This window comes from Neomonachus schauinslandi, chromosome 15 (genome assembly GCF_002201575.2).
Source record: "Neomonachus schauinslandi chromosome 15, ASM220157v2, whole genome shotgun sequence".
Classification (NCBI taxonomy): Eukaryota; Metazoa; Chordata; class Mammalia; order Carnivora; family Phocidae; genus Neomonachus; species Neomonachus schauinslandi.
This window is the reverse complement of record NC_058417.1, coordinates 54,190,624-54,202,576: the sequence shown is the minus strand read 5'-3', so window position 1 is coordinate 54,202,576 and position 11,953 is coordinate 54,190,624. Positions and strand designations below refer to the sequence as shown.

The 11,953-nt window shown below is 61.0% G+C and overlaps 1 protein-coding gene across 2 annotated transcripts in view; it reads right to left on the bottom strand.

Annotated features, from left to right (window-relative positions):
• Positions 1-2,587: 2,587 nt before the first annotated feature.
• LLGL2 (LLGL scribble cell polarity complex component 2) overlaps positions 2,588-11,953 on the bottom strand; it is a 32,963-nt gene continuing 23,597 nt past the window's right edge. Inside the window, exons 7-26 of one of the 2 annotated variants that reach the window (XM_021681001.2) lie at positions 11,401-11,563; positions 11,132-11,264; positions 10,562-10,616; positions 9,794-9,948; positions 8,347-8,564; positions 8,207-8,274; positions 7,906-8,059; positions 7,712-7,816; positions 7,023-7,315; positions 6,758-6,908; positions 6,284-6,434; positions 5,522-5,638; positions 5,262-5,428; positions 4,514-4,778; positions 4,155-4,302; positions 3,817-3,845; positions 3,536-3,583; positions 3,296-3,338; positions 3,109-3,170; positions 2,588-2,910 (exon numbers count right to left, since the gene is read on the bottom strand). In XM_021681001.2, the coding sequence (XP_021536676.2) occupies positions 2,903-2,910; positions 3,109-3,170; positions 3,296-3,338; positions 3,536-3,583; positions 3,817-3,845; positions 4,155-4,302; positions 4,514-4,778; positions 5,262-5,428; positions 5,522-5,638; positions 6,284-6,434; positions 6,758-6,908; positions 7,023-7,315; positions 7,712-7,816; positions 7,906-8,059; positions 8,207-8,274; positions 8,347-8,564; positions 9,794-9,948; positions 10,562-10,616; positions 11,132-11,264; positions 11,401-11,563 (2,533 nt within the window). In that variant the 3' untranslated portion in view covers positions 2,588-2,902. The remainder of the gene's footprint in view (positions 2,911-3,108; positions 3,171-3,295; positions 3,339-3,535; positions 3,584-3,816; positions 3,846-4,154; positions 4,303-4,513; positions 4,779-5,261; positions 5,429-5,521; positions 5,639-6,283; positions 6,435-6,757; positions 6,909-7,022; positions 7,316-7,711; positions 7,817-7,905; positions 8,060-8,206; positions 8,275-8,346; positions 8,565-9,793; positions 9,949-10,561; positions 10,617-11,131; positions 11,265-11,400; positions 11,564-11,953) is intronic. The other variant, XM_044921631.1, reaches the window with a different exon arrangement.

Genomic DNA, 11,953 nt, shown 5'->3' with positions numbered 1-11,953 from the left:
CTCTCATTTAATCCTTACCACCCTCCGAGGTAGGCCCTATTATTATGCCCTGTTTTATAGGTGAGTAAACTAAAGCACAAGGGTGACATCATCTACCCAAGGTCACACAGTGGGTCATGGGCAAAGCCAGTGTTTGAGGACTGGGTCTGCCTGCCTGACTTCCAAGTCTAAGTGAGCACCAAGTCTCCCACCTGTCAATGCTGAAGACCCTCAGATCCGAGTCTTCAGATTACGTGTCCAGCTGCCTGTGGAACGTCGGCAAGGGCCTTGGAGTCAGCGGTGACCTCTGCCACTCTCTCACCTTCTGGCAGAGGTCCTGTCAACTCAGCCTCTCAGTGTCTCCACCGTGTGGCTACCAGCACCCTTCCCTGGACGGAAGCTGCAGGGACCTCCAGCTCCTCTCTCCGTGCCAGCCCAGCTTCCATTAATCCACTTTCTAGACCATGCCAAACCCTTCCGCTTGTGCTCGCCTATCAATAAAAATTGTTGATCTCACTCTCCCGATTAGGAGAAGGTTTTTTAGAACCAAAATAGGCGAGCCACCAACACTAGCTAATACTTGATAGCACAGAGTACTTACGGCAAGGCTCATCCTCAGCGAGCGTGGATGTAAATCCGTTTGCAGAGTCTGGGTATTTTCAGATGTGTGTATGGTGGTGGTCGGCTTCTGTTCAGTCTGGTTAGCTGGGTCATTGCTGTGGCCATGAGGCTCTCTGGGCCCTGGAGGTGCTTGGTGCTGCCGTTTTCTTCTGATTTCTTGGTGCTTACGTTATTACCATGGTCTTCAATTTTTGGTTTCTTGGCAGAAACTTCGTGTCACTTGTCCATTTGTGTGAGTTAAGTTAGCTGACTGGATAAAACAAGCAGTAAGTCCCTCTAAACGGGTGGTTTGAAAACCACACGAGTCCCCATAGCTGTGTGTGTGTGTGTGTGTGTGTGTCCAGCTTTCTGGGGTGTGATGTTCTCACTCCCTCCTTGGCACCCACTTTTGGTGCATAACCCTCTGACCTACAATACTGAGGACCCAGTGTTAACTCAAGATATAAACAGAGAGCTTAATTTCTTTTATGATAAAAATAAAGATCCTGTGCATCAAGCTGAAACATATTCTCCCTGACCCCAGCAGGACCCTGTGAACCTTGTGGACTCCCGTGAACCTCGCAACAAATCCCGAGGGGATACGGTCATCATTCCATTCCCCAGAAGAAAGCGGGACGCACAGCAGGTGGGCAGTTTGCCTGAGGTCACACGAGTGGAGCTTGCTGGGATTTAAACCACAGGGGTCTTTGGAAGCATACATTTCGTAAAGGAACTTCCCTGCTTCAAGCCCCTCAGAGGCTTCCAGAGTCTCAGGATCAAGTCCAGGCTGTCCGACGGGGTATACAGCACTCTCCTCCTGTCTGTAGCTTTGTCTTTTGATCTACCCAGCCTCCCTTCTCCACGACTTCTGGGACCACTGTCTGTGTCCCTCTTCCCTTTGGGGAACTGTTCCTCTGCATTCCTTGTGGCTTTTGGGGCTACCTCAGTAAGCCCCACCCCCACTCCTAAGGAGAACATGGGGGGCTGGAGTGGCCCAAGTTACACAACCCAGAGACTCTTGAGCTGCACATGCTTGGCTGGAGGGCGGTGGGTAGGATGCTCCCCCAGTGCATCCATCCTGGGCCCTGGACCTTGGCTCCTCCTCTGCCCTGTGTGCTGATCCAGGTCCTTCCAACAGGCCAGGTGAGCTCCTGTGCCACACAGCAGTGCCCCTGCCCTCCAGGCTCCAGGGCTCCCGGTCTGGCCCTGGCCATGGGGTGGTCTTGTTTCCAGCACACTTCCTGCCGACTCCCCTCCGCTCTTGGCCCGTTCCCGCAGCAAGCAGGCCGGTTCCTCGAGTGCTACCAGCCCTCTATCTGTGCAGAATGGCCCACCTAGCCCACCGTGGTCATGCCCCTGTCCCAGCTTGATGTCTTTCACAGGCCCCTGGATTGCCTGCATCCTCAGACGTCCTGCCCTCGTTAGGACGGTGAGCCCCACAGGGCAGGGACCACGTTGTCTCGGCCGCCTCTGACCCCGTGTGCCCGGCATGTAGTAGGTGCTCAGCAGACAGGTAAATGAAGTAGAACCAAGTAGACTAAACCCCTTTATAAGGACCAGAAGAGCAGTCTGATCTAGCCCCTCATCTGGGGTAAGACCTTTCACCTCTGGGCACGGCCTCCGACCTCAGCAGCGGCTCACGGTCCTTCCCTGAAGTCTGGAAGAAGCCACCAGGTCTGAGATACTGTGTCTTCCCCTTCTGACAGCAAGGAAAGGCCAAAGGGGACTCCCTCGGTCCTGGCCCAGCGATGCAGTCACGCAGACTCGTGATGGTTAACTCTTGCCATTCATTCCCAAACACAGAGGTGTCAGCGTTCAGACACAACCAAGCACAGTTTGCTCCGACTCAAATGGCTTCCGAAAGGGATCCTCTGGACTACCGGCCTGGTCCGGCGACAGCACCCCAGGGCCAAAGGCAAGGGACCGGCTAACGATCATTTCCGTTTCCGCAGAACATCTCTCCACGATTAAAAAAATTAGTCATTGGACCAGCTTGGTGAAGAGGTAATAAGGTGTTTATTAAGAACTTTTTCACCCAGAGGCAGTTAAAATTTATAATTTAAAACCCAGCCCCCTACAAAAAGGGGAGGGAGTAAAAACTGTGCAACATCGACAAAAGAACCAAGACAGACAAGGCCCAGGAGCGGCAGCCCAGTGGCCCGGGGCCCCGCCTCTCCCGAGGCCAAGAGCAGCAGCGGGGTGGACACGGGGTCGGCTCCAGCCCCTGGCGCAGCCCAGGGCACGGTCCTCGCAGGCGGGGCCGGGCCCCAAGGAGAGCCCTCAGTAGTGTGTGTTCGTCGCGCAGCCTGCACTCACGACCTGCTCACTCCGCTGCGGAACGAGAGAGAACAAGGGCGCAGGAGCCTCCTGGGCAGGCCAGCGGCCTCCATCACCCACTCGGGGCCCAGACGCGGAGGTCTTCAGGACCCCCAGGGGCCCGTGATGGCGCTCTCTCCTATCCCTGCGCATCAGGGGGTGGGCCTCCCAGCTGCCCCCAGCCCCGCAGCAGTGCCCAGAGCCCCTACCTACCTCCCCCGTTGCTGAGGCTGTACCCCACGGCCGTTTGCTGAGGACGCCAATTGCCGTAGCTCCTGCGTGGGCAAAGACAGGGCAGTCACCATCCGCGGGGACCTCGGGGAGGTCAGACAAGGACCCTCATTCCCAGAGAGCTCCTGGCACCTCATGGCCCACCCTGCAGGCCCAAGCAGTGACTCACCCTCGGTCTCCCTCCAGTGTGCTCTGGATCTCCTTCAGGACCCCTGCAGGAGTGAGCAACAGACCCGTGGTGAAGCCAGCAGAGGCTGGGCCAGACACAAACGTTTCTCCCCCTTCTCCTGGTGGGGTGTCGGATGGGTCTGCCCCCCTCAGGGTAATGGCCTCAGTTCTACCCTGGCCTTCTAAGTCTCCCTTGGGACACACCCCTCATGCCAGCCCACCAACTCCTGCCCCAACTCACTCTCGTCATTGAGCAGAGCGTGCTCCATCACTGGGCCAGGACTTCTCTCTGGAAGACAGAAGCCAAGTCAGGCGAGCCCTGGGGCTTCCTCTGTCCCAGCTCCCTCTTTCCTGGAGTGGGAGTGCCAGAGCCCAGAGCTCAGGACTGGAAGGGATGCCGTTTCTACTCAGCCGCACACCACCTGCAGGCCTGGGGTTCCTTTCCCTCCCCTTGGGTCTGGGCCCAAGTATCACAATGCCTCTGTCCCCCCACACCCCTGGCCACAGGGAAGCCCATCTTACCCTCTCCATCACTCTGGCTCCCTGAGTTCCTGGGGGGAGAGAGATGGGGAGGACGGGGGGGGGGGGGGGGGGGGTTGGTGGCCTAGGCTCCCCATTCTGGCTCAGAAAGCCCTGATCCCATGAAGAATGAGGTCAACTGACCGGGCCTACCCTGAGCCAGGGTGGTGAACCAAGCTCTGCAGGGGGTGGCAGCTTGTGCAGGAGGGAGGGGCCTATGAAGTGGGGGTAGCGAGCCAGAGCCAGGAGGGTGGGCTTAGCTCACTGGGGAGGGGATCTCTGGCCTGCCCCCGGTGGGCACCTCAGGGAAGCACCCTGAGGCCACCTGGCCTTTTACTGACCTGGCTTGGCCCAAGGCCTTCTCTGGGCCTGATCCGTTGGGGGGGCGGCTGTGGCTCTTGGTCGAATCCACCAGACACCGGGGCTCAACCAGCCACTTGGTGGAGAGAGAGAAGCGCTCAAACTCTGAGGGTGAGATCAGGTAGAAACCTGGGCGGGAAGGAGGAGAGGTGCGGCAGGTGAGGCCAGCCCCTGGCTCCTGCGCTTGGCAGCTGCCGACGGGACTTCCCTCCCTGGAGGCCTGAGGGGCCAGGGCCTCCCTCACAGTCCTCCGCTGAGGTCCGTCCCGCCTGGCTGGCCGTCTCAGCAGCCCCTGGCAGACCCGCCTGCAGAGGTCCCACCGCGCCTGCCCCGTGCCCACCTTGGCCGTATTTGGTGAAGACGCAAGAGGCAATGCCGCTGACGTCCTCCCGGCGGATGCAGCTGTACCGCACCTGGGGCTTGAGCAGGGGCAGCGAGACCACCTGCACGTCGCCCAGATTGGTGAGGACGGCCAGGTGATGCTCCCCGTAGTCCTCGGCTCGACAGCTGCTGAAGTGGGCCACGCTGACCCGCCGCACCCGCGAGCCCTCCAGAGCGGTCAGCTTCAGCTTCAGCTTGGCACTCACCTTGGGCAGCGTGAACACCTGGGGGCAAGGGCATGGCTTGCAGGCCGGCCCGAGCATGGCTCGCAGTGCTCCGTCCAGCCAAGCGAAGACTTCTGGCTTCCTTGCCCGGTGCTGCCGCACGGCTAGGCTCCCTGGCAGATGCTCCCCCCCAACGCTTCCCAGAGAAGTCGGCTCCGTCTCTGTGCCCCCCCCCCCCCCCCCGCCATGCTCAGCCACGCAACCACTGCACTTGGACTGCAAGGAGGCCAGGGCTCCTTATTGCCACGTCTGTGCTTTCTGTTCCTCCCATACTCACAGGTCCGGCTTCAGCATCCCCTGTGCTGACCCGGGGGCCCAGGGGCTCCACCCTCTCCTTTTCTGTGCCTCAGTGGGCCTCCCTTGCGCACATCAACTGCAGATACAACTTCAAGGGGATCCCAGCTCCCGTCATTTGTGCCCAGGATCTGAGCTCCCCAGATATCCCCGGGATTCCCGGGGGCCCCGCGTCCACCCAAGCAACACCTTGAACTGCTCCTCTGACACCACTAGCAGCTGGTGGCTTCCCTGCATGTCCGGGCTCTTTGACAGGTCATGTGCCACTTCCAAGGGCTCAGGAAGGGGCACGCTATGTCCGTCCAGCACCAGGATGCCCAGCACGGGCGCTCGGTGCATCAGCTGGATCTCCTTGGCTACGAGGCAAGAGGCAAGTGGTGGGTGCTGGTCAGGCGGAGAACAAGGCTAGAGAGAACCCCCACCCCAAACCCAGGCGGACGAGCACTCACCCTGCTCTGCCCGCACGGGCTCGTCCATTCTCCGCTCGGCGGGGGGCACGCGCAGGGCGAAGGCATAGACGGTACCCCCATTGGTGCCAGCCCATAGCGAGGGGCAGTGGCGGGAGCCTGCCAGGAGGGAAAGGTTTACATCTAACCCACGGCTCTGGGCGTCGGGTGGAGCCCGGTGACCTGGGCTTACGTCCTGGCCTTGCCACTCACTACCTGTGTGACTCCAAGGTCAAGTCAGCAAACCTTGTAAGCCTCAGCTTCCTTCTCTGTAAAATCGAATGGCTGTGGGTCCTGCCTACCTGCCTAGGGTGTAGACAGGAAAAGCTGGGAAGGCTGTCTGACAACCAAGGGCCTCATGCACAGATGATCTCAACCCCAGGACAGCTCGACCCTCAAGACCCAGCAGCAGATACCCCCTGCCCTGCCACCCTTGCCCTGGTGGGAGGCCAGCAGGGGAGCTTCTGGAGGGCCCACTGGACACCAGCAGGCATTTGACAGGGGGAGAAGCCGAGGCCCAGGTTAAGTGACATGTCCAAGGTCACACTTCTAGAGCGTGGTGCGGCCTGAGTACGAAGCCAGGGCAATCTGCCTTGGAGACCCAGGCAGGGGAAAGGAAGAGGCAGGTGGAGGATCCGGTCTCCCCATGCTCCCAAGCTGAAACCCCTCTTCGGGTCCTCCCAGTCAGGCCAGGCAGCAGCCTCCAACATGCCCTCTGGCCGAGGAGTGTTCTCCTGGGCCCCCCACCTCAGGCTGGCCACTCACTGTCCCTCAGATAGGTGTCAGCGAAGTAGAGGGTCCGGACGAATCCCGTGAAGGAATCCTCCGCCGAGCGAGCCTCGATCTTGCGTTGTACAGGTGCCAGCTCCATGTTCTGCACCCCCGTCCGCTCGGCCCTGGCGCCCCCCTCCTGCACCTGCAGTGGGTTGGGTCGGGCCTGAGGCAGCGGGCTCTGGCCTCCCCGTCCTGGGGATATCAGATCGCTCACCACCAATCCTTCATGCCACCACCCGTCTGATGATATTTACTAAGGACTTGATCCTTTACGCTTGGGGAAGCTGAGGCACAGAGATGCAGCGAGATGTATCTAAGGTCACATGGCTGGCAGGCAGGGAGGCAGGAGGCAGGAGACAGGAACCTACTTGGTGTGGCCCAAGCAAGTGCAGGAGGGAGGGCTAGCTGGGACCTGCTGAGGGCTGCTCAGAGCCCTCCTGGGCTCGTGGCCGGTCTCAGCCTCACCTCTCCAGGGGGACCAGCTGGTCGCCACTTCCGGCTGGACACCCGGCTCCGACGTATCCGGCGGAAGGACTGGCGCAGGGACTTCTTCAGGGACTTCACGCGGGACAGCGGGCCCTCCAAAGCTAGCTGGTCACTGGGGTGCAGCGTGCATCTGGGGACGAGGGAGGGGGGACACGTCCGGTCATCCGGGCTGCCAGGGCCCAAGGGTCACCGCCCAGCAGCAATCCTAGCTTCGGGCCCTGGCCGCCCTGGGCAGGCTGCTCACTTGACAAAGACCTGCTGCCGCTGCTGGTGGTCAAAAAGGCCAAAACCGTGGCTCGTGCCAAAGGCCACAAGCCGCCACTCGGAGTGCAAGGCCAAGGAGGTGACCACAGCTGGGGGCTGGCACTGCACCAGCACGAAGGGCTGGAAGCCGGGCTCGAAATGCACGGGCCCCGGGCGGGCACAGAGGCGCTCGTGCCCCTTCCAGCGGTAGCCCTCCTGGTCCTGCAGCAGGTCGGCCTCCACCTGCTCCACAGCATGCTCCGCCTCCTCGTCATTCAGCTCCAGCACCAGCACCTGCGGGAGACGGCAGGTGGGCTGAGCGACTGCCAGCACCAAGGAACAGTGGAACCTCAGGGACCCTGGGGGTGGACAGTAAAGGGCCCGGGACCCATGCCCAGTCCCCAGGCCCGAGGAGAGCCAGAAGGCCTCTGCCCAACCCCTGGCCCTTAGTCCTGGTTTCCGGCGGAGAAACAGTCATCCCACAGGCCCGTCTCTAAGGGGACCAGGCAACCCCGATCCACAGGGAAAAGCCCAGAGCCACAGGAGCAGATAATGGTCCTGGTGACACCACCTGTGGGCGCTCAGGAGACTGGCTCCTGTCCTTGCTGCCCCCCAATGCCTGGACACTGCCCAAAGTCACCTGGCCACTCCTCTTAGCTGTCCCCCCCAACCCCCGGCCCAGCCTGCTACCTGCCCTGCCGTGCCCGCCACAGCCAGGTAGCCACTGTACTTGCAGAGGAAAATCTTCTGGATGCCTAGCCTGGGATCATCACTGTAGGGGTCGAAGGAGCCCACCTGACAACAGAGAGGAGGTCCACGGGTGGCCATAAGCGCCAGACCCAGCCTGTCCTTGCCCTCCCTGCTTTCCAGGCTCCTGGCCTCACCTTGCGGAGTGGGGGCCACTCGTCCTCGCCCTGGGCATTGAGGTTGTCGCTGGGGTCTGTGTCGGTGACGAACACCTGGACCGTGCTCAGTTTGTAAAGCAGTCGTAAGCAGATGCCGGAGGCGTCCCAGAACCGCACTGTGCCATCCTCATGCCTACGGGCAGAGTCCACCTGCCAGTCACGAGGGAGGCTGGGCCGGGGGTGCCCGGGGCAGCCTGGGACTGGCACGCACCCCGCTGGGCTCCGCTCCTGCCCCGCGCAGTCTACTGGGCAGGAGGAGGGTGCCATGAACGTCGCCTACCCCGTGAGCAGCAGGTCCCTCTGGGGAGGGGCTGGGGCCAGACTGGTGCCACCGTCAATGGGCCACTCCTAAAGGAGGAGACCAAGAAGTCCGTGGGCGAGCTGGGCCCAAGGCGGGGCCGGGGCTGGTGCCGGACCTACCATGGCGGAGAAGTGTGTGTGCTGCCGGCTGCCCGCGGTGACGAGGCGCTCCCACAGCTTCAGGGGGATGTTGGAGACGTGGTGCGAGCAGGTGATGGCGGAGCAGTGCAGGGAGGCCAGGTAGGGGGGCTGCACTGGCGGCCAGCCGGCCGCCCGCAGGTCAATCACCACCAGCTCCTCCTCGGCCAGCACCACCAGGGCGTAGGGGTCGTCAAAGGCTGAGGGACAGGCGGGGGGTCAGAGGCTGCGGGAAGCAGTTTGCCCCAGCCCAGCCCCATGGAGTCTGAAGCTCTAGGGCTGCACCCAGAGCACGTGGATTTTAAAAACAAGCTCCAGATCCAGCAACGTGGAGAACTACACACCACGACCAAGCACGATTTATCACAGGGGTGCGGGGCTGCCTCAAGATGTGAACATCAGTGAACGGAACCCATCACATCCCCAGACTAAAGAAAAACACATGATCGTCTTGGTATATGCAGGAAAAGTATCTGACAGAACCTAATGCCCATTAATGATAAACTCTCAGTAAACTAGGACAAGGAGAACTTCCTCAACTTGGTAAAGATGACCTACCAAGAAGCTACAGCTTGCGTAACTTAATGGTGAGAAATGGGAGGCTTTCCCACTAAGACCAAGAATAAGGCAGATGGCCCCTCTCTCTGCATCTTTACAAGTCCTAGCTGATGCAGGAAGGCAAGACAAGGAAATAAAAGGTATACAGGTCAGAAAGAAAGAAAGAACGTTGTCTTTATTCACAGATGACGGGGTTGTCTCTGTAGAAAACCCGAAAGAATCGACCCTACTCCCAGCATCCTGCATCAGGTGCGCAGAGGGAAGGGGCTGGGGCAGGAGGAAAAGCAGGTTTGGAGTCTCCCTCCAAATGACCCGTGGTGGTGAGGCTGGGAGAATACGGCCCGGAGTGTGCCGAGCAGGCCCGAGCCCCTCACCTGGAGGCCGTGGCCTCGTCAGGCCAGACTCATGTGGAGGGGAGGCCCGCCCTCCTGGAAATCTCCTGCCAGGGCTCCTCTCCAGGTTTCTACATCAGCCCTTTCTGGTCTTGCCTGCACCAATTCATGAGGCTGACTCAGGGCTTTGCTGTCTTGGCCAGGTTCCAGGAGGCCGGCTCAGGGCAGGCCCCACACTGCACCCTCGGCCCCACCCCACAAACGGGAGGGCTTCACGTGCCCAAGTCAGGATCTCCTTGCCTCAGCCGGGTAGCTGTTCAACCTGACAGCCCACATCTGCCTTCTTCGGGCTAAGTCCCGTCAGAGCCAGGCGAGGGCAAAGAGAGCTCGGGGTGGGCGGGAGGCCTGGCCAGCAAGGACGAAGCCACAGGCCAGTGGGGGTAGGGGTGCGGTGGGGCTGCCGGACTCAGGCAGTGGCGGGCCACCTCCCCACACCCCCCGGAGGCTAGCCCTCCACACCCACTCCCGAAGCCGCCTACCCGCCGCAGGGTCCGCCTCGGTGAGGACAGTGAAGTCGATGACACGGGAGGTGAAGTCGAAGGCTGTCTGCTGGCCATCGTGGACCACTGAGATGCAGTGGCGGTCCCCGTAGCTGGCCCGCGGCATGCCCCCCTGGAAGATGGTGAAGGGCAACCTGGCAGGCACAGAAGAGCCATGGGCTGGGCTGGGGCCCCCAACACCAGCACAGAGAGCCCCGGGCTGAGCTAGCAGCTTGGACTGTGCTGTGACCGGAGGGGCAGGACCCGGGAGGGGGGGCAGGACCCGGGAGGGAAGCCAGTCTCCAGGTCAGCACTCACTCAAGGTCCCCAGGAGGGGTGGGGTGGACCCCCATCACTTCCTGATTGCAGTGACTCAGGAGAACTTGGGCGTGAGGTGGGGGGCACACAGGCTGTGGTTCCCGAGCCTCTGCTTCAAGCAGGACACCCCCCCACCGCCCCGCTCCTGCTGCTGCTTATACATCGGATCTCCCTGTATGTTTCTGTTTGAAGAAACAGGTCTCCTGCTACAACAGAGTTTGAAACCTGCTGATGTGAACCATCTCTCTGGGAGGGTGGAGGGAAAGGTCAAGAATGTTTGCTCAGGAATTAGCCACGAGAGGTATGAATAGCCCGCTCTCCCTTCGCTGGCATCTGAGACCCAATGTGGGACCAAAGGCACTCCCTTGATGCTGCCTGCCGCAAGCAGAGGCTGGAGCAGCCCCCCAGGAAGGCTGCAGACCGGGAAGAGGACAGAGCACGGATACCTACCCCTGCCTCGTGGTCAGCCAGAAGATTTTGGTAATAGCTTTGCAAGGAAAAGGACCTACAAGGAAAGGAACCGGCTTGCATAAACTTCTTATAAAGAGTCTCAGATTGAACTTTTTTTTTTTTAAAGTAGGTCCCACACTGAAGCCCAACACCGGGCTTGAACTCACAACTCTGAGATCAAGACCTGGGCTGAGATCAAGAGTTGGATGCTTAAGCTGACTGAGCCACCCAGGTGCCCCCCCCCAAAAAAGGAACCAGCTTGAATGGGGCCCTCCACTCCAGTGTCCACAGGGCACAGACCCTTCCCCTGCCCAGCAGACCTGTGCTCAGGAGTCCTGCTCTGAGCGGTGCCCGGAGAGAGCCATGACCGGTCACAGAAAACCCACCACGTGGCTCTGGACAAAGCCTTCACTTCTCGGGGCCCCGGTTTTGCTGCTGGGAGGTGGGCACCTACACCCACACCCAATCCCGGGAAGGACAGACCGGGAACAGAGGACACTGCTTTGCCAGAGGACAGGGGGTGCCCTGCGACGGGGCAGGGCCGGGCCCCCACGGGTGGGGAGCACTGACCATAGGGCACGCAGTTGCGCAGCGGCTCCGCTCGCTGGCTGTCGCTGGACACAGGCCACTGGCCGTAGCTGCCGTCGGAATGGCAGCTGACAATCAGGTGGCCGTCCCGCTGCCAGCAGACATTCTCCAGTTGCTTCAGAGGAGAGGGAGAGCGCGCAGGCCAGGATCAGGGTGCTGCTGCTGCCGCCGCCGCTGGTACCCCTAGGTCCCGGCACAGGGCTGTCCGCGAGAGCCACGTGGCATCCGCCCCCATCCCCGGCATGGCCTACCTGGCTGCTAAGGAAATGGCAGAGCACCCGGCGGCCCCGCAGGTCCCAGACGACGACGAGGCCCCGGCTGTAGCCGATGAGGACCTGGTTGGGGTCGCGGGGGTGTTCCTGCAGAGCTTCCACCATCTCAAACACCCGCCGGTGTCGGGCCTCCTCGGGCAACCTGGCGGAGGGAAGCGCGGTGAGGCTATATTGTCGCCGCCGCCGGCAGGCAGGACCCACCGCGTGGCACAGGCGCGCACCGCGTGGATGGGCAGTGTGGGAAGATCACGGGGACACACCGTGATCATGCAGAGAACAGGACAGTGACAAACAGAAACCTAAGGATGCAAACACACGGGGCACCACTACAAGGAAAGGCAAGGGGGTGACTTCCGGAAGAGCCAATGTGGTGGCTACCTCCGGGGAGGGAGGGGCATGTGGGGGCTCCGGGGAGGCCGGCAAAGTTCTAGTTCTTTGCCCAGGGAGTGGCTGCGGGGAAGCTCACTTTACAAGAATCCACTAAACTGTACATTCATATTTACTGCACTTCTGCATAGACATGGTGTTTCAT